The sequence below is a fragment of the Lepidochelys kempii genome, chromosome 9, assembly GCF_965140285.1.
Source record: "Lepidochelys kempii isolate rLepKem1 chromosome 9, rLepKem1.hap1, whole genome shotgun sequence".
Classification (NCBI taxonomy): Eukaryota; Metazoa; Chordata; order Testudines; family Cheloniidae; genus Lepidochelys; species Lepidochelys kempii.
Window position 1 is genome coordinate 4,324,690 of NC_136388.1, and position 22,292 is coordinate 4,346,981.

The window sequence follows — 22,292 nt, forward strand, 5'->3', positions numbered from 1 at the left end:
CCCTGAATGACTAAAGCATTATCACTGAGAGAGCCCGTGCGGACACAGCCCCAGTTTTAAGCAGTGCAGCCACTGCATTGACATTACCAATGGGCCGGCTGGGCTAGACAGCTTAGTTTGGGGTGGAGTTTTTACACAAGAGATGGGCAACAGCTGCAAAGATTCAACTTCAGATCTGAACTTCTCCCAGAGTTTGGCAGGGTTCAGGTGTGGAGTCCTGGTTTTGATTCATTTCTATTGCACACACCGTAAAGAGTTTATAATGCATCCATATTCATACCCAGTAAGGACTGAAAGGCCCAGGAAAAACGTTGCAAAGGGAGGGAAATTTGCCCCTGGGCAGAGGGCCAGCACAAGACCTATGCATCGCTTAACCTTTGCATCTTTTTAACCTCTAAAAGAAATGGGGCTATATGCAGAATTTAAAGAACAGTGACATTAACAAATAAAAAGCACTCCCCACCATGGAGAACTTCAAAAGCCAACACTCCCACGGGCAAGGGAATAACCAAGTTTGTTTCGGTTCCCGATGAAAGACATAAAACCCGTGTAGGTGTTGATCAGGAGGGGTTGATTCAGGACCACAACTCCGCTGGTTTTGCCTGGCGCCGGGTTCTTGCTCTGGGCGGTCTGAATGGCCCGGACCAACTGAGTAGTGAACTCGGACATCTATGGAAGGAAGGAGGAGATGACAAGAGTGAGAATTATGTGAAGTTCTACGGAAAGAGCTGCATGTTGTGTTTGGCTTCCTTTCTCTAAGCTTCAGTTGCTGAAAGGAAAGCAACCTGTCTCGTCCGTGCACTGAGCGCTCAACTGTCTGCAGCAAATAATCCGTGTAAGTGAATCCTCCTCAGTTTGCTATGGATGCATATATACAGGCATCTCCTCTTGTCCCTCAGCCACCCCTCTCCCTCCCCCACCCCCAAAGAACATTCCTCTGTCCACCCCAGTGGAAAAATGGCAGAGGCCCAAGGGTTAAAGATTTTAACACCAATGTCTGGGTCTCTGGGCTGCCCAGACCTGCAGAAGAGCTCTGTGTAAGCTCGGAAGCTTGTCTCTCTCACCAATAGAAGTTGGTCCAATAACAGATAATACCTCCCCCACCCACCTTGTCTCTCTAAGCTCTAGGGATCCACTTCCTGTGCGTGCAAGACAGGGACTTTTTGTAGAGGATCAAGGACCAGAGAGATCAGGAAGTGACCTCCAGCCCTTAAAGCCATCCAGAGAATGTGAAGAAGCCAAGCAAGGTGCATAAAAAACAAGAGACAGACAGGCTGGGTGGAAAACTGACACAGGAAGCCAAAATAGGTGAGAAAGTGGTGACAATGGAGACAAGGAAGAGGGAGAAAGTTTGTCCAATGTGAATGGAACTGAACACCAGGAGTATGGGCTCATTAATCACAGTCAGAGCTCTCAGGAAGGAGCTTGTGAAGAAAGTATATTTGTGTAAAAGTGAGCTGAGAATCCTCCAAGTGACATATCTGTGGTATAACAGAAAGAGAGAGAAGGCTCCTTGTCTCATAGCCAGAGCAACAAGAACACCAGTGACCCGAGTGAGGCACAGCATTGTCTCGGTTTGGAGAGACTATGATTTAGGAATGAAGAGGGTAAATAGTAAAGTGGGGGGAAGCTACTATTAAAAATATTAAAATATTAAAAAAGAAGGGGGAAAAGATTTCTAAGTGGACCTAGGCCTAGAACCCCAGGTCGGGAGCTTGTCTTTCTAGAATGGGCAGAACCAAAACCCAGGATCCAAACATCCCCGGACTTGGGCTCCAGATCCCAAAGTTTGAAAAGCATTTGGATTCAGTGCTCAGATTAGATCCACAGCAACAGCTTCGAGCAATGAGCTCGGATCCCTACCCAGGTTCTGATCCGGGCTTATGTTTCAGGCCCATTTCTCTTTTTAAGCAAACGCAGGGCTGGTGAGACATTCTGGGCCGACAGCGCTGGAGACTGATGTGCTGTTTCTCCACAGCCTGGGATGTGTCAGAACAACGCACTGCCACCCCTGTGCTTCATCGCTGACCTGGAGGGGAGGGGAGGTCAGGCCCCAAGCCCATTGCTCACTCTGTTCAGACTCCCAGTTAGCGACAATTGTAGCGGTGGATTTTCTTAAATGGACACCTCTCTGGGAGCAGCTGCACTCAGATGGCCCCCTCCCTGAATCCTTCTCACACAGACAGCAACTTCCAGCTGCTGCAGAGGTCAACCTGACCCCAACCCCTAGATCTGAACTCTGTCTTCCCCCTAGTCTCCCGCAGCGTTTGTGTACATGGGGCGGGTCAGCAACTGAACCTGGATCCGAAATTAACAGCTGTGCCCTATCCCCATCATCAGCTGAACCAACACCTAGCATCCAAACCCGTCCACCCCCACCCAGTGCTCGAGTCCCAAAACAAGATGTGTCGGAAGGCCCTTCCGGTACCGTCACTCCTGAATGAAGGGAACGCGAACTGGGGCAGCTTCTCCTGCCCGCAGGGAGCCCCGTGCATCCTGTGACAGGAGCTGCCGCACTCGCCCTGAGCGCCTTTGCTCCACCCACCGGGGACTACACCGCACTCCTACACCGCCACGGGCTCCCCTCAGCGCTGAGTGATCCATCAGCAGCACCAATCTCCGGATGAGCCCCTGGCGCCTCCTGGCAGTGGGCAGAAATCCCTCCCCACTATCAGCATGGAGCAGCGAGCCAGCAGCACTGATCCCGGCATGCTGCTAAATACAGCTCTGCCCAGCACCAATGGGGACCTTGCTGGGGGGGGCACCTGCTCCAGAACCCACTGGGGTGAGTGGTTTTCTCTTCACAGATGCTGCAGTCCCCCGCAGCTCTAGCTGAGAATAATGGACAGCTCCCCTCTCCTCTTCCCAACATCCCAAGCCACGGGAGTTGCTAAGGGGCTAAGCACTTTTTGAACGTGAAAAACTGCCCCTGAGTTCTTCTGAAAATCTGGTCCCATGTGACCTGCTTAAAGTCACATGGAATCTCTGTCAGAACCAGGAACTGAACCCAGATGTTTTAAGTCCCAGCCCAATGCTTCAACTATAAGATCGACCTTTGCCCCCTTGACTCAGAGTAGATCCTAGCTCCGTTCAGACTTAACATGTCTTATATCCCTTTTTTATTCTACGCATATGTTAAATCTGTACATATACTGTCATACGAAAAGGGCTGCCTTTATATTACACAATCAGTAAGTCTAATTTGTGAAACACATTTGCTACTCATATAGCATTTCTATAGCAGGGCTGTATATTTTTGTTCCCGAGGGAAATGCACAAGCTTTCGTCTCTCTCATATGATCACATTGGTTCATAAAGAAGTTCTCTCAGTGTATTGCTATCACTTGAATTACTGAATGCAAGGAGAATTAAAAAGGGTACAGTTAAGAAATTTAGGCCCCAAACAAACATGCCTTTCACCTTCCAGGCATTCCACAAGTATGTATTTCTCCTGCTATCCGGAGAAACCATGCTCCATACCTGGCAGATGGCACTGAACCTTTCAGTGCTATTCTTCACTGGATGTTCTGTGAAAGTTGCATAAGGGATATCTGTGGCCCATGGGTTCCAACGGGACAGGGCAGATGGCTCTTTCAGATTATCCCAGTAGATCCTCAGGCCTTCTCCCTCCCTCCTGGAGAACGAGCAATTCAGACAGAGAAAGGTGTATTACGTCGGGCAACTCGTAACGGAAAGGTTATCAATCATCCTGGACAGGTAGCTTTTTTGGAAAAGGGTTGATTTGATCACAGTCTATAGCTATCTACATGGGGAATAAATACTTAACAGTGGGCTCTTCACTCTAGCAGAAAAAGGTCTAACATATCTGGGATGGACAGTCCCATCTTTCAAATGAGAAATTTAGGGTTTTCAGCTGCATTCCTCCAAAAAGCTCTCCAACTTCACTACATTTCAGTACAGTTAAAAGTTGTCTCCCCATTTTCTTCTCCCATATTGTCTCTCTTTATAGTGTAAGGGCACCCCAGTGCTATAAACCACTGGATAGGGTCGGTGATTAGCTTTCAGAACATGAGTGCTGGTAGTTATAGACCTCATCTTGGGCAAATAGGTCACTTGATCAGTAGAGTTAAAAAAGGACTTCCCTTAAAAACTATGGGCCCAAAACAGAAGCAGTTACACAAACTCCCTCCAATTCCAGGATATCAAATTCCTTGTTTTGCAAAACTAAAACATCCTAAAACCAAATCCTACATCCAAGCTGAAGTCACTGGAGTTCCACCAGCATAAAACTAGTGCAGTCCAGTGGAGAATCAGGCCTATTGTTAATTGTAGATCTATTTTTAAATGTCAAAGCACTTAAGCACTTTCCTGAGGTCAAAGCATGTACTTAAAGTTAATAATGTGCTTAAATGCTTTGCTGAATCAGGGCTTCTAGGGATACAATATTATGTGCTTGAAGCCTCCCATGCACCCCCTCATGGTCAGCAGTGCCTCTGCAGACGTGCCCTGCTAACGATTTCTCCCTCAACAGGCTTCTGTGACAAACTCCACACAGGGTTTTCTTCCCCGTTCCCCAGCCCTTCTTTGTGGTCCGAGTTTATTCACATAAATAAAGCTCCAAGATTAAATCTTACGTCCCTAGACACCGTCCATTGGTTTTACTCTCTGGTTGGGTCAGTCCCAGGCCTGTAATCTCACTAGGGAAAATTCTCATCCCAGGTCCTTCGGCTGGAGTCTGCTCAATCCCAACACTCTCCAACTCACCCTACTCCCAGGCCTTCCCCTGCCTGGGCCTTGCCTGCTTTGGCAGACCAGGCCCCTACAGAGCTAGAGCCTCATATGCCCAGCCCCCAGGTATCAGGGTCTTTCTTACTTCCTGCAGTTTTCCGAGCTTCCCCCTTCACTGCAGCCACCTGCTGCCCTTCAAAGGGAATTACCAGATCCAGTCCAGGTGTGCCTCAGTGGTAATCACAGTTGACTAGCCCCAAACCCTGCAGCCCTTAAGTGGTGAGCCAGCATGTTATGTACATATAAAAGGAAACATATGTTGGTGAGTAGTGGGTTTGCAGGCCCAAGTTTTGCTATGGTCCCCTTACAAGTATGCCAGTGGAAGCTGAGGGCAGTCATGACCTCATACAATCAGGTCCTTGGTTTGTAGGTACCATGGCAAAGGAACAATAATGTGCCCAGGTAATCTCATGTGTTCCCAGGACAACATTACAATCCCCTGGCTGGAGAGTGACTGTGAGCAGTCTCTAAGGTGCCACAAGTACTCCTTTTCTTTTTGTGAGCAGTGGTAAATACAATGGTGGGAAATACAACGAGAAGTTCGCCAGGCCTGACCGTTCTGAAATGTGAGTTTATGGTTTCATTTGTGGTTCTTAATTCAAATGGCGGCCAGCAATTCAGCCAACCCTTTTTAACCGAATCCCTTCTAAGTGTTCGCTAGCTATACAATATGTAGGTAATGAAACCGGAAGGCTTATTGTTCTAAACCTCTGAAACCAGCCCAGAACAGGAGAAGATCTTTTTATTTGTCTATAAATTAAAATCTGGGCTTTCAGGAAAGAAAAGCTAGTACCTACCTGCTCTGCCACCGCAATGCTTCAGAGTTTCCTGTGTTTAGGAAACCTAGCCCTTTACTTAGGAGTACAGCCCCTTTGGGGATGTTATTGTAGTTTCTGCATTTACTACTATGTTAAAAAACAAAAAAACAGACTGATCCAGGGTTTTCTTTGTAGAGTGTACACACTGCAAAATATAGTAAGGATCTTGGCACAAATAGGAGAGGTGCTTTCAGACTTCGGACAATTATATTGGAAATTTGAAACTCAGTAATTTTTGCATCTAATCCTCTCTTTTTTTCCTGAAGATTAGAGACCTTTCTCTAAAAAAAAATTTTTTTTTTTAAAGGAAAAGATTTCAGTATGTACCTTCAACACTGACATTTTTATCTCTAAATACAGCACTTCTCCCCACTCCCCAGCCTGGCAACAAAACCCAAGCTCAGGGAATATTTTACGTGTGTGCAGTTAATGGAGCATTCAGGCTTCAGTCCATTCAGAGATCTCACACAATGGAATATTAACTGCGTCACGTGTCAATTTGCGTGCAGATTTCATTCTGTCCAAAAGGAATGTACATTTGCCAATTCCCCCTGCCAGGTCAGCTGCCGAGTTAGGTTCATAAGCAGGGTCCCAAGGACCCTCACCTACAGCACACTGTCAGTTTCATAATTATAGTAACATACAGAGCATGGAGCTGAACTAAACCTCTGTTTCTTCAAAATTTTGAGATCTGCATGCATGTCTCAGCCCTGATGGGGAGCAGTGGCAATCTTTTCTGCTGCAGAGATGTACATGGGATAAGCAGCCACATCAGAAACGAAAGCATGAGGAAAAGTGAAACAGTTAGGCTGAGACTTTTAAAGTTAATTTTAATGGGAATTGGGCATCCAAATCCTGTAGACAGCTTTGAAAACATGAGCCTTAAAGTCCACACGCTAGCAGGGGAGGAGTAAACTGCTCCTGATGGCAGAGTCCTGGCTAACAAATTGTCACCACAATGGTAGGCGTGGCACAGAATTTACTACTTTCCGGCTCCAAATGTCTCCACCACCCTGAGCTAAAGGAGAATCTCCATGGGCAAGACACAACTACCACCAAAAGCCCCACTGAGACTGAGATGAGCATTGATTGCCATCTTTACTATGAGTTGTGGATTGCGGTGTGATATTACAGTTAGCATTAACATGTCTCACCTGAATTATAAGCTCTAAAAGCTGTGAGTGAGCTGAAATCCCTGGCAGAGATTCAGCTGCCTCTAGATGGGATGATACAAAAAATATGTTGATCTTTAAGAGAGGAGGGATGGAGGCTCATTTTCCCCATCCCGGTAAGTGGGGAGAGCTTGGTTTTAAATGGCCAATTCGGTCCACGGTTTCACATTATTGTTCACTGCACTGCAAATGTATGTGATAATTTACAGAGGAACTGTGCTTTAAAACAACTGATAGGGCTTTCTACTGCATTTCATTACACAGGCCATGTCCATAAGGTACTCAGGCACCATGCTGATGTCTGTGGAAGAAGGACCTGGAGGGAACCCCTACATGCTATGAATTCTCTGGCTGACGATGCTCCCATCTGCTCCTAGAGATCTTCTGGTTTGCAAGCACCTCTTCCCCCTCACTAAATGCCACGTGCGGGTCCAGCCTTCTGTGAACAATGGGGGATTCGTCACTGGATGAAAACCAAAGGCAGGAAAGTTCAGTGTGAAAACCGGAAAAGTTTGAGAGTAGCAGCCGTGTTAGTCTGTATTCGCTAGTTTTTGTAAAGTCCAGCCACGAGGAAGTTTGCGTGGAAGGTTGTTTTTTTATGCCGGGTGGGTTAAGGGAACCATTGCTGTGGCCTCTTGTGGCATGTAGTAGTTTAGATAGTTTAGTGTCCTTTTTCTTTTGTAGAGAAGCAAAGTGTGTGTTGTAAATGGCACCTTAGAGACTAACCAATTTATTTGAGCATAAGCTTTCGTGAGCTACAGCTCACTTCACCGGAGAAGTTTCCTTAGCTGTAATTTTGGAGAGAGTGGACGAGTTTCCCCAGGGGAACTGGTGGAAGGCCTACTGCTAGAATTCAGAGTAGCAGCCGTGTTAGTCTGTATCCGCAAAAAGAAAAGGAGGACTAGTGGCACCTTAGAGACTAACCAATTTATTTGAGCATAAGCTTTCGTGAGCTACAGCTCACTTCATCGGAATGCATCCAGTGGAACGCATCCGATGAAGTGAGCTGTAGCTCATGAAAGCTCATACTCAAATAAATTGGTTCGTCTCTAAGGTGCCACTAGTCCTGCTAGAATTATCATGCTTGGGACTGGACAAAAGCAACAACAAATATACCAAAGGGAGCAAACTGCACTGATCAGAGGGTCAATTGCTTTGACTACTGTTCTAAAGCCATGTCGTTTCTCTGTCCCCGGGTTACAAGTAGGGACTAGCCCACCTTACTCTCCTCCTCGGGTCTCTCAGTCCCACATCCCGCGACCTGCCATGCAAGTGCAAATCCATCTCCAATGGAAATTTTTAATAATTAGCTGAAGCCAAGTGAAGCAGCCTAATTGACGAAAGGAGGGAAACGGCAGCTTCCATCATCTCAGCTAGCTGCACCTCTCCCCTACTCATCTCAAAGCTCAGCAAGGGAATTACAAACATAGCCTGGGGCAGCAAACACAGATTTACAAGGAAGCACAGACATTTGTTCTTGCTCAGAAGGCTGGGTGTGTGCATGTGGCCAAAAGGAGCAAATAGAGGCAAATGGAGCAGAAATTTGCAGAGTCCATGCATTTAAAAGGAGGAGGAAGAAGAAAAACTTAAACCCTTCCCATTAAAACAAAGGTCTTGGCAATACAAAATGCTACCCCACTTTGTTTATTTATCGACACAAAGGAAGAAGCGAGTTGGCACCTAATATTATGGGTATTAAATGCTGGTTTTCTAGTCACTGAATGACCTCAGACAGAATATTTTCCATTACAAGAGCCCAGAAGACGCTGGCACTGAGTCAGACAGTAAGATTTTCAGAGTGTGTTTACATTCTACCTATGGCCCCGGGCTGTTCCAAACCCATAGGCAGGTGCTGCCTTTATCTGCTCTTTGCTCACCTGGCTCCTAACCAGACCATTCGGAGGCTTTGGGCTCAGACAGGTTAACTATTTGCTGACTCTGGCAGTCAGAGGGGCAAGGAACCTCAGGGACATTTATAACCCCAGGGGGAGAGATGGCAACACCAGGCTGTCATGTCTCCAGTGGCATATACCATGAATACATCGAATAGTAGAGCGCTCTTTAAATCAGCAGACTAAGAGCCAGTGGCTGGGAGTTGAAGCGAGACAAATTCAAACTGGCGATGAGGTGCACATTTTCAATAGTGGGTAATTAACCATTGCACAGCTCACCAAGGGATGTGGCGGATTCTTTGTGGAGTCCTAGGATGGAGACTGCATGTCTATCTAAAAGATACACTCAATTACACATTATTGGGCTGTTGGCAGGAATCACTGGGTGACATTCTCAGGGCTGTGTTATGCAGGAGGCCAGACTAGAGGATCACCATTGTCCCTTGGAAGCTCTGACAAACTCCACCCAAAGCTAACCCTGGGGGCAATCACCAGGTCAGATTATGAGATCAGCGGCCAAAGGGACACACTAGAGAAAACAGCTGAAAGTCACAGAATTGTGTATTATAAGCAGAGGTGGGTACATTTAACAGGTTCCTTACCCCATGTCCATTTTAGTATTCCCCCCGCCCCACATGCCTCATTCTGACCCTCTTAGGGACTGCAGTGCAGTCTCCATGGCCCAGCTTTGGGAAAATAGTCTCCTTAGGAGCTGGAATATCTGTGGTTCATACCCTCGCTTCTTTGCTTAGCTTAATTGGGCCTATCGTGCACTGGCTCCTCTCTCTTGGGTAATATGCCTCCAAGAGATGCTGTGAGAGGTTACACCCTTTATATCACACAACCTGGAAGAATGATAATTACACACTTAACAGTGCTATTTACAAGGCTATTAGCACAGCCTAGGAAGAGTGAATTAAAGGTGGGGTATAAAGAAGGGGCTTTACCAATAACCCAGTGAGGGGTTAGTCATGCTTTCGGAAGGCTTGGTTGTGGAGTAAGGTAAAGATAGATTTAAGGGGACTCACAAGGGACTGTGCTTGGAAACAGAGGCCCTGCCTATCAACCTGGAGTTCACTCATCAGTTCTGGACTCTGCCTCCATCTCCTCCTTCCTAATTTCCCCTTTACTCTGCCCCCTCTGCCCAGCTGGACAGACAGCATTAAATCCTGAGTGAAACGCATCCTCGCCTATGACTCTGTCCCAGCCTACACACTACCCAGTCTCATTTCTTAGCACGGAATCCCATCTCCTCTCCCCCTTCATCTCCTTCTCCCTCTCTTGTCCCCCTTTGCCTTCTCCCTGCCACCCCCTATGCCTGGAATTCCCTCCTCCCTGCGTGCCAGCCCTCCTTCCTACCTTCACATCCCGCCCCTCCTCCGTACTCAGTCCTGCTGTTCAGACTGCAAATGCCCCCATGTCAGTTAATATACAGTCAACTGCGCATTGTACTGAACGAGAAGGAACTAAGACAGAACCTTCTCCTGGGTGTCTCGGTGCATTTAGCTCCGTCTCCCTGGCGTTCAGCACTGTAAACTACTTGGGATGAATCTCATATTACACCAAGCACAATGTCAGCGCACGTATAATGGAAGAGCAGGCACAAGCTCCTCTGACGTCTATAATAGGCCTCCCGGCATGCTTGGGACTATCACATCAGTGGCAGACTTCCCCACTGCTGCCCGGGAGTCTAAAGTCTGTTATATTCATGGCCAGGCCAATCCTTAAGGGAGTTTTCACCCTTTAGTATGCAGTTATGTCTCTACACACCAAAACTCTGTCTACTCAGAAACTTGCACTTCTTGAAGAGACAAGTTTACACAGAGATGTAGCAGAGCTCTGTGTAAATCAAAAGCTCATCTCTCTCACAACAGACGTTAGTCCAATAAAAGATATTCCCTCACCCACCTTGTTTCTAAAATTAGGAGTGCCCATCCAGCCTTTTTTGCACAGTTTTAACTAAATCGGTTTAAAATCACACCTTAAATTGAACCAGTGCAATTCTGCAGTTAGATAAGCCCTTGGTCACAACACCATAGATTCCAGCCTCTCGTATGTCAAGATTTCCTCACCCCACTGAGGCCAAAGGGCCCAATCCAAACTTTTTGCCTAGCCACTCTTTCCATATGGAAGCAAAAATGAATGTTTCATTTATTTTTTTCTCTCACGATTAAAAAAATAATAATAAAGTAAAGCTGCTTTGTTGTTTGGACCAAAGACAATGGAGGACTTTAAGCTCCTCCCTAGATCAATTCAGCCACAGCTCCTTTCCATAGTTTTACATTGTGCATTCATCCGGTCTCATCGGATATACAAAGTCACAAGGATCTTGGTTCAGTACATCTCTGGTTAGTCTGGTGACTCATTTCCCCTGTACACTGCAATAGCACAGAATTACGAAAAGAATAGACGTATGGAAACAGACCACAGCCATACAGCATAGTGTGGTATATTGCCCCAGGAAAATTCCATCCCATAATGCACCATGGGCCAGATTTTCAAAGGCAGTTAGGCTCCTAAAGATACAGATAGGTGCCTAGTGGGATGTTCAAAAGGTTTTAAGCAAGTTAGGTGCCTAATCTCATTGAACTCAATGAGAATCCGTTCTTGTTGGGGGATAGGGGCTTATTTAGTTTCTAGCTGGATTCCTCGCTGAGGTTCTCAAGGAGCCTGGTCCAGCTCCTATGGTAGATGTAACCACAATACAGCTACAGCAAGAAACTCCTTCAAGTGAGTGGAGAATGCATGCAGAAGACAAATTTCTCAGTGAAGTCTCTTTCCCCCTCCCATGAACTTTCTGTGACAGATATAACGATATCCTGAAATATCCCGGACAAATCTTATTGAATTGAGTTTAATACCTTTGGAGTCTATTGTATCAAAAATGCAACTCTTTATATTTTCATGTGAGATTGTATGCAATTTAGGAGGAGGGGGATGCTAATCTAATTCCCCTGGTTATCAGCCTTTTCAAGCCACGCCCTGCGGACGTTCGCATATACTAGTTTAAACGGGTTTCTCCAGGGACCCACAGACAAAGAAAGGATTTTTGGATCAATAGCCTGGTTTTACACAGCCTCAGGCCCGGCTTCCTGATCCAGCAAATGCACAGGACCCCTGCTCCACAGAGGGCCCCAATCGTTAGGGAAGGATTGGAAGGACAGGGCCTACTGAGGCCCCATAAGACTGTGTGCTTGTTCTGAGCTGAGGCTGTTACACATTTGTGAACACAAAAAAGACCCCTTTAGTGATTTGAAGGACACACTTGCCAGAACCTCTGTTGGAGATAGTTTTTTGGTGGGGGAGGAGGGGATGTCCAGTAACCCTATAGCAGGCATGTAGGTTCTTTTATTGTTTTAATGTTTCCTCTGCAGTGCTTTTACCTTAGGAATAAAATAGACTTGCCCAGGAAGCATTGTATGGTAACGTATAACTGTTGGCCATCTCTCCGCTACTCTCAGAACTGAAGAGAGAGCAAGGAGGCCTATTTAGGCAGACTGTCTTTGGCTGGCAATAACACAGTGAAGGCAGGGAACTGTGCAACCTGGAACTACCCCGATCAGAAGGGAGAGAGACACGAGGCTCCACCCAAGAAAAGCAACCACCAGGGAGCCAGGAGTTTGAGAGTGGGTGCCCTCACGGAACCACTACGGGGAAATACAGGCGCCATTGCCCTGAACTGTGATACTTACACCTCGGCATCATTAACTGACTCGTAGGGTTGCCAACTTGGTAATATTTAAAACCCGGACGGCTGGAACCTCCCCTGCCCCGCCTCTTCCCCCCAAGGCTCCATCTTGTCCATTCCTCTTCTCCGCTTCGCCCAGACGCTCACTGCTTTTCCCCTATCATCCCCCACCCCTCAGGTCAGGAGGGACTCACCTGATTTGCCAAGGTTGGGAGCTACAGCTGCCCGACGCAGGTAGGAGGTGGCCCCAGCTGCGTAGGGGCTGGCATGTGTGATGACCCAGCACCTCCCCAACTCCCTCGCCTGTAGTAACCAGACTTTGGGTGTCTGGTCAGTAGAGCTGACTGGACACTGTCAGGTCACCTTTTTGACCAGAAACCGGGCACCTGGCCACCCTATAAGTGAGTGATTTAAAAAACAGCCCAAAGTCTAGCTGCAGCACCAACATGCTCCCTCTTGGAAGGGGTTGCAGATATGACAAGCTCCTACCAGTTAGAGCCATGGGAATGAAGCCAGAAGGAAACACTGGAGTCATCAGGCACTGTACATGGTATCTGAAATGTGCCCACTTCTGGCAGGACAGGAACACCCTGGATAATGCCTGCACAACATAGAGCTTCTACCGTCCAATCCAAGGACATCTTTTTAGACAATGCCTCGCTACTGCCTTGCTGTGATAATCCTGCAAGGATTTGCAGCTCTGTCTTTTATAGTACGTTAATTACTCTCACTGTTTTAGGAGCTAAGTCACTTATGGAAGGTATTTTCATCCCGATAATTGTATGTTTCCTGGAGGTCTTAGCAGGGTACTTCACGTCCTCTGTTCTATTAAATGCTTTAGCAAAATATCCCAACTTCCAAATGTTGAGTGTTTTTTCTGTTTTTTTACATCTTAAAGTTTAGCAAAAGAACTTCAAACTTTTGATTTGACCCACTGTATTATGATTACGGGGACAAACCATCCCGATGAGTCGAAAGAATAGTAAATATGGCAGGCGACCAGCTTGGCTTAACGGTGAAATCCTAGCGGATCTTAAACATAAAAAAGAAGGTTACAAGAAGTGGAAGGTTGGACATATGACCAGGGAAGAGTATAAAAATATTGCTCGGGCATGTAGCAATGAAATCAGGAGGGCCAAATCGCACCTGGAGCTGCAGCTAGCAAGAGATGTCAAGAGTAACAAGAAGGGTTTCTTCAGGTATGTTGGCAACAAGAAGAAAGCCAAGGAAAGTGTGGGCCCCTTACTGAATGAGGTAGGCAACCTAGTGACAAAAAGCTAATGTACTCAATGCTTTTTTTGCCTCTCTCTTCACTAACAAGGTCAGCTCCCAGACTGCTGCGCTGGGCATCACAGCATGGGGAGTAGATGGCCAGCCCTCTGTGGAGAAAGAGGTTGTTAGGGACTATTTAGAAAAGCTGGATGTGCACAAGTCCATGGGGCCGGATGAGTTGCATCCGAGAGTGCTAAAGGAATTGGTGGCTGTGATTGCAGAGCCATTGGCCATTATCTTTGAAAACTCGTGGCGAACGGGGGAAGTCCCAGATGACTGGAAAAAGGCTAATGTAGTGCCCATCTTTAAAAAAGGGAAGGAGGAGGATCCTGGGAACTACAGGCCAGTCAGCCTCACCTCAGTCCCCGGAAAAATCATGGAGCAGGTCCTCAAAGAATCAATCCTGAAGCACTTACATGAGAGGAAAGTGAACAGGAACAGTCAGCATGGATTCACCAAGGGAAGGTCATGCCTGACTAATCTAATCGCCTTCTGTGATGAGATTACTGGTTCTGTGGATGAAGGGAAAGCAGTGGATGTATTGTTTCTTGACTTTAGCAAAGCTTTTGACACGGTCTCCCACAGTATTCTTGTCAGCAAGTTAAAGAAGTATGAGCTGGATGAATGCACTATAAGGTGGGTAGAAAGTTGGCTAGATTGTCGGGCTCAACGGGTAGTGATCAATGGCTCCATGTCTAGTTGGCAGCCGGTGTCAAGTGGAGTGCCCCAGGGGTCGGTCCTGGGGCCGGTTTTGTTCAATATCTTCATAAATGATCTGGAGGATGGTGTGGATTGCACTCTCAGCAAATTTGCGGATGATACTAAACTAGGAGGAGTGGTAGATACGCTGGAGGGCAGGGATAGGATACAGAGGGACCTAGACAAATTGGAGGATTGGACCACAAGAAATCTGATGAGGTTCAATAAGGATAAGTGCAGGGTCCTGCACCGCTACAGACTAGGGACCGAATGGCTAGGCAGCAGTTCTGCGGAAAAGGACCTAGGGGTGACAGTGGACAAGAAGCTGGATATGAGTCAACAGTGTGCCCTTGTTGCCAAGAAGGCCAATGGCATTTTGGGATGTATAAGTAGGGGCATAGCCAGCAGATCGAGGGACGTGATCGTCCCCCTCTATTCGACATTGGTGAGGCCTCATCTGGAGTACTGGATCCAGTTTTGGGCTCCACACTACAAGAAGGATGTGGATAAATTGGAGAGAGTCCAGCGAAGGGCAACAAAAATGATTAGGGGTCTGGAACACATGACTTATGAGGAGAGGCTGAGGGAACTGGGATTGTTTAGTCTGCAGAAGAGAAGAATGAGGGGGGATTTAATAGCTGCTTTCAACTACCTGAGAGGTGGTCCCAGAGAGGATGGTTCTAGACTATTCTCAGTGGTAGAAGAGGACAGGACAAGGAGTAATGGTCTCAAGTTGCAGTGGGGGAGGTTTAGGTTGGATATTAGGAAAAACTTTTTCACTAGGAGGGTGGTGAAACACTGGAATGCGTTACTTAGGGAGGTGGTAGAATCTCCTTCCTTAGAAGTTTTTAAGGTCAGGCTTGACAAAGCCCTGGCTGGGATGATTTAATTGGGGATTGGTCCTGCTTTGAGCAGGGGGTTGGACTAGATGACCTCCTGAGGTCCCTTCCAACCCTGATATTCTATGATTCTATGATCATTTATCATTTGTATTACCAGACCACTCGGAGTCCGAGTCATGGATCAGGAGCTCATTGTGCCTGGCGCCGTGCAGACACAGAACAAAAAGACAGTTCATGCCATAAAGATCTTATCATCTAAATATAAGACAAGAGACAAATGGAGAGCGACGGTTGGGAGAGGACAAGGAAACCATGACAGTACTGGTCAACATAGCAGGCTGTAGTCTCAGCACACCAGCACTGTCAACCTTGTCAAGATTTTTGTAGGCTTCGTAGCCACGGAATTGTAAGGAGGGATGTGAAGGACAATGAGGTAGTTTTCTTGAGGGCTACAGGGAGCTCCTCTGAGTGAGACAAGCAGCATGGGAGAAAGCATGGGAGGTGCTGGTTTGGAACTGTAATAAGAGAGCAATGAAGGCTGGGACCATCAACTGACTGGAGGCAGGAAGTGGGGAGCCAGTGGAGGGATTTGTAAGGGAGAGAGTTGTAAGGACCAAATGCCAAGTTTGGATCTGGGTTCAGACTCAATCATCTCCAGAGTGCAGATCCAGGGATTTTTGTTCAGGCTCATCTCTAGTTATTGGATGTTATAAATGGCCCAGTCCAACTCTGGATGGTTACCGATCCATTGCAAGCGGATCCAGCCATTGGATCTCACCATGCTTCTAGGTCCCTTGAATCTGGGGAGTGACTAATTATTGTTTCTAGCTCTAGAGTCTCATGTTCACCCATAGGTGCAGACCCTGGGTCTGACACTTATCTTGGACAGGAGGACCCTGCAGTCCAGCCACCTAGAACCCAGAACCAGAGTCACAGCCCTCCTGAGCCCCCAGCCCCCTCAGCATCCACCTGGCTGTGGGCAGGGGGCTTTCTGGTGACATCCTTCAAGGACAGCGTGGCCATAAAGCAAGGAAACACAACCTCACCAAAGGAATTTCTTAACCACAAACACTTTACTCTTAAAAATCACAAGACAGTTACAGCCCTATGAAAAATGACTAGCTCCTGAACTCAAACCCTCTCGACATCGTCACCACCCCTGTGAATTCTGGGTTTTGTCCAACTCCTTTAGGCAGGCAACTCTTCTGGCCCTCTTGGCCTGGCCATCTTGCTTCTGGTGGTGGAATAGCCTCCTTTGATTCAGGCTACACTTAAAGGTTTTACTAGGATAGCTACAACAGTTAGAATATGAAAAAAAAAAAAATCACATCCCTCTGCCAGTGAAAGCCCTAGCAAAGACACAGTCATAGCAGCAAAACAATCATTTTGCTGGTATAGCTTATTTCATTCAGGGAACTAGTATAAGCTATGCTGGCAAATGCACTCTTTATCAGTGTAACCGTGTCTTCACTAGGAAGCTTTGCCGATATAGCTATACTGGCAAACCTTTTCTAATGTAGACAAGGCCTAGGAAACCATTCCTCTTAAAACTGTCTGTGTCCCTGTGCTTCTACTGAGGAATTTCCAGGCTCCAACCCCCTGTCAATGTCTAGGTAGAAAATCATTCCAAGTCAATGGCCCTGCTGGTATCAAACCCATTGCTTCACTAAGGTAGAGCCATTCCATGTAGCTAGTCTTTGATTGTTCTATCACCTTTTCCCAGACATAGTCTGTCCACTAGGTGCCCAGTGCCTGCTACAATATGAATGAGACACACTCAAGGTGACATTCAAAATAGAGGCTGAAATACAAGATGGCATTCACAAAATCAAAATGGAATTCTTACGCCAATGTGGACATATCCCCCAAGCCATCACACTGGATGCTGGACCCCCTGCCTTCACTACTCACCCAGAAAGGCACTGCTGGGTCATCACATATGGTTAAATTTATCTCTGTGTGGAGAACGAAGTGTTTGTGACAGATTGGGGATGTGCCTTTTGTTTTGTGAACCCCTTTTTGACTGTAACCTCTATGCTGGATTAAGAGACATCCAGTTTATATTGCAAACCAGTCTACTCTTGACAAGGCCAGTCTACCCTATACACCTCAGAGAAGGCTACCAATGAGAGAACCATCAAGGGCCATCATTGCTGCATGACTCATCTCTGCTGGAACAATGGATTTTCTACTGACCAGGCCATTGTCTTTGAATGACTCTACGTAGAAGTTGACAAGGAGCTGCAGCCGGGAATTCCCACAGCTGAAACACAGGAGCAAAAAGCGGGACAGAGACTGTCTTAAAAAGTGGCTGCTGCTTCGAGCAAAGCAGCCAGACCACCACCACAAGCCAGAAAACGAGGCTAAGGAAAGAAAAGGCAGGAAGGGCTGCATACCCTAAGGAAGCTGAGCAAACCTCAGACACACAGGCGGGGAAGATCAGACTCAGAGGGAGTGTGTTCAGGATTTTGTTGTTGGTGAAAGATCTGTGACCTTCTAGTGCTGTAAGAGTAAAAGTGTATGTGGCTCAGAAATTCCTTTGCTAAGCTGGTATCTCTTTGCTTTCCTGACACATTGTCCCGGAAGGGTTTGACTAGAAACCAGAGCTCCCACAGCCAGGTGGACACAGGGGGGACATATCTACGGAACTAGGAACGTCAGAGGACTGTGGCACAGGTTTATGAGTCACGGCAGATGCAGGCTCCCGCTGCCCAAGGAGGGTATCAGGCATGGGGCATGCATCTGGAAGTGCACATGAGAGACGGAGGGCTAGAAACACCACTAAGTCACTCCTCAGATAGAGGGGCATTAGGAGACTGTGGGGCCCAGGACTCGGGCCCATTTACAACAGAGTGGTGTCTGCCCAGAGGGAGGACAGGGCCAAGTTATAACAGCAACAAACAGCTTAACTCCTCAAAATATGGCACAAGTGGTACACAGACCTTCAGCTGGTCCCCACTGCACAGGAAGGAGTTTTACCCATCGACAGAATTGATACACATGCTGCCTATAACACATTCTACATCTAGACTACACTGGTACTGATACCTGGCATATCTGACTGGGGTGGGCCAAAAGGTATTTCAGAAGGGGAACGTTTACATGCCCCGCAGGGCTAAAAAGCACAGTGCAAATGCCATGACTCAGACTCTGCCTGGAACATGTAATGAGGATATTTAACTAGATCATCATTTTATATGTTGATTTATTTTCAACTGGAGAAAAAAAAACCCACCTACAAACATACCGATTTAGCCTTCAGATGAATTTTTGGTGTTACATGTCAGCTCTTTTCCCCCCACACTTAGAAATTTGCATAGTACGCATGTCAAGACCCAACATGCAAGGGAAGGAATATACAGAAGGCAGAGCTAAGTCTTGGAGACATACTCTCCCTGCCTGCACTGCCAGGAGAACAGAGATCTGCAGGGGGGATTCTGAGAATCTGCATCTGGCATCATTGGTGGAAGGCCCTCAGCTCAACGATTCATGCCTTGTCCTGGTCTGATACAGCTTACATTCAGGGCATAGGCATAGGGTATGCATCCGATGAAGTGAGCTGTAGCTCACGAAAGCTCATGCTCAGATAAATTGGTTAGTCTCTAAGGTGCCACAAGTACTCCTTTTCTTTTGGCATAGGCTCTGTTCACCCTGTGCTTTTTCCCAAGAGGATGGTGTGTCGGGGACTGTGTTTGCTTTGTTTTGGGTGAGGTTTTTTAATTCACATCCATGCATTCACAAAGCCGAGAGAGAACGTTAGTTACACATCAGGGAACGGGTGCAAGGCAGAACAGTGGTGCTGTTCCAGAAGAGCAGGAAGGGATACAAAGGTGTCAGTTTAAGAGCTTTTCTACATGCAGATTGTAGCCGCCCGCCCCCTGCACCAGCTCCTAAAGGACCCATTGCAACACCCACAGCCTCTTTTAGACAATTTTATTATCCAAACTTAAACACAACACAGTTCCTCAGCCCACTCTGGGCTATGGTTCCTGGGGCATTTTCCCCAGTCCTCACAGGTGCTCATTGCCTTCCCTCCCAGGAGACTCTGGCACTCCTAGCTCCCCAGGTCTCCCTATTCAGTGAGAGCTCCACATCCACTCTCTCTTCCCTTTTCCTGACTGGCTTTCAGCCTGACTCACCCAGGTTTTCCCGCACCAGATCTTTTCGCCTGTAGGCACAGGTGCTCTCTTTGAAAGCTCATTTGGGTCAGCTGATGCAGAGGAAGGGCACTGACCCTGCTCCCCATCCCTGTAAAGCCATGCCCACCCCTAGGCAAAGCCTTCACTGTCCATACCCTTCCCAGGGCACCGACCATAAACCTTCAGCTCCTTCTCCAGGTCTTCAAGGTCTCTGCCCCAGCATTTCCCTCTCCCTCAAGCTTACCAGCCCCAAGGGTCAGGCGACCCTCTCCTTCTGAATGGCCCAATGCTCTGCCGGCCAGCTGCTCTTTTTCTCACCGTATCAGCTGTAGCGGGCATTCTACAGCTGCCTGTTGCTGTGGCCGATCCCCAGTCCTCATGACGGGACCCATAAAACCGGAGTCCTCTGTCTCTCCTCCCACAAAGGACCCCTGCTTTTGCCCTGGGCCCTTATCGGAGTCCCTGTGTGCTGATGAGGTCCTGTCTGCATCCCCACTGCATGCTGATCAGCCCAAGGCCCTGTCTGCATCCCCTTTGTACTGTCTTTGGCCTTTGCCAGGAGCTTCTGCTCCCCGGTACCCTTCTCTGCCTTGGTGCCTCTATCTGGGGAGGTATTTCCTTCGCTCTGCAGGACTCTCCACAGGATGTCATTCTTCCCAAGTTCCCTCGTCAACGGGCAGAACTGCCCGATGCATCCCATAAACACTCAGGCCACCTCCTACCCGTCCTGGTCCAAACCTCTCAGTAATCGCACCCCCACCTGGGCACCCAAATCTTCAGAATCCTTGTTTCCCACCATCTGAGCTCTTAGTGGGGCAATAACTTCTAATGTGCCCCATCTCCCCCCAGCAAAATCATACAGCCCCCGAGAACCCCCCCCGTCCTTGCCCCTTTTGGGGCCATGGGACCAGAGTCTCCTCCGTTTCTTCTGCATTTGCTGCACAGTCTTTAAAGCACAGTTCACACAGGGGCAAATGCTTTTTACGTGCCCGAGTCACCCACAGCCAAAACATTTCCTGCATTGAGCTTCACACCTCAGGGTCCTCAAGCCCCTCTCTCCTGCTTTATACCTGCACCCACCGGTCCTTTCCCAGTGTGGGATATCCAGGAGCTACCGCTGCTGTTCCCTAAGCATGGTCAGTCACGTCTGTAGCTCCGGCTGCACCTCCTGCTGCTTCTATCGTCTGGCTGCCTGCGGACACTGGAGCAGGAACTCCTGCCATTGCCCCATGCAGCAGCTTGGGAGGATGGAGCTTCTTTCAGCAAAGCCTGCTTCCACATGCTTCAGCTCCATCAATTCCTGGTCCCCCGAACTGGATGGAGTATCTGTCAAATGCAGGCTTCAATTTCCCCTCAATTCCAGGAGCCAATGACCGGCCCACATTCTCTGCCAGGTGCAACGAGGCAGGACTTCTCCCCAACTCCCACAATCTCAAAGAGAGAGTTTTATTGTCCAACTTAATACCAAAACAATTTTGCCGCCCACCCTGGGCTACAGTTCCTGGGGAATTTCCCCCTTGTCCTTTCAGCTGCCTCCCTCCCAGGTGACTTTGGCAGCCCAAGCTCTCCAAGTTTCCCTATTCCCAGGGAGCCAGCAGTGAGAGCCCCACATCTGCTCTCTCTGCCTCTTTCCTGGCTGGCTCTCAGCCTGATTCACCCAGGCTCCCCCTCACCGTGTCTCTCTTTGTCTGTAGGCCCCGGCGCCCTCTTTGAAAGCTCATTCGGGTCAGCTGATATGGCAGAGGTGCCCTGGTCTTGATCCTTCTCAAAACGACCCTCCAACATGGGCTCGTTTAGGCTAAGTCGATTAGGAACAGGTTTAAGCTAAGCCAAACAAGGGCATCCACACACAAGAGCACTTACATACACCAGAGCAAATTTGTGTAGAGACAAGGCCAAAGCAATTAGTCTCCTTCCAGTGACCTTCCCCCATGTTTCATCTGATGCCCTCCTGTTGGTTGCATTTCCTGCTTCAATCCTGCCTTACAACCGCTCAGTACATAAAATTATGGCACTTTGTACCCATGCACTGGTAAATCACACATTGCACCTCTGAATTTGACCCAGGTGCATTTAGAAATGTAGAAAAATAGTTACGCAAACCTTTTATGCCTCGCTGAGATGGGGCAGGTATATTGCCGCACTTCGGTTTGCCTTGAGAGCACCAGGATACACTGGTGAAACAAGACCTGCATGTAACATGCCAATCGGCATGGGGCTTCCGTTCATATACATGGGATTCTTTATAAAGTGGTTATTTCTCGGGCCGTGCCCTACGAATGTTCTCAGAAACGTCCTATGTGCAGCAAAATATCTTACTCTTCTCTAACACCTTTATAGGTCACCTGCTAATGAAATGCTGTCACCTCTGGACTAAGAAACAAGACGCAACATATGCTGTGTGTGTCCATTTGAAACAACAGCGGGGATTGAATTGACAGGATGCGATTATCGCTGATAGAATTTGGCCAGGGCTAACCCCCCGAGGCACGTGATCGTCAATATCAAGTGATCAGGACATTGGTTTTGCCTTTCTTCCGAAAGGCAACGATCCCAGCAGCTCAGCACCTCCTGACACCCACCCGGGACCACACTCCAAACTTTATTCCAAGGGACCAGCATCACCTACTGAATCACCCAGTCAAATCTACGGTCGCAAATGAATTTTCCTTGCAGGTCTCCTGAGCAAAAGCTAACCAGGCCCAACCCTACTTAGCTTATGAAATCACAGCAGCCCCAGGCATGATGACTCTTCCAGGACATCACTGCCTCCTCCATAAACTCTGAACAACAGCAGACGATGGGTGGTACGGCTCTCCTCACATAAGCTGGCTTTAAAGCCTTTCAGATTTTAAATACGCAAAGCTCGTTGATGAATGGCATCAGGCAATTAGCAATCTGCCTGCAGTGAGCTCATGTCTCTGCTACCAAGCAGAGCAATGGAAAGGAGACCAGACACTGCATAAAGTCCTACCCTAGCCTGGCCCTAACCCACTGAATGACTCCTGCATAGGCAGCTGC

At 47.7% G+C, this 22,292-nt stretch overlaps 1 protein-coding gene across 1 annotated transcript in view; it reads right to left on the reverse strand.

Annotated features, from left to right (window-relative positions):
* Nucleotides 1–395: 395 nt before the first annotated feature.
* TPRG1 (tumor protein p63 regulated 1) overlaps nt 396–22,292 on the reverse strand; it is a 96,571-nt gene continuing 74,674 nt past the window's right edge. Inside the window, exons 5-6 of the mRNA XM_078854313.1 lie at nt 3,481–3,634; nt 396–669 (exon numbers count right to left, since the gene is read on the reverse strand). Coding sequence (XP_078710439.1) covers nt 475–669; nt 3,481–3,634 — 349 coding nt within the window. The 3' untranslated portion in view covers nt 396–474. The remainder of the gene's footprint in view (nt 670–3,480; nt 3,635–22,292) is intronic.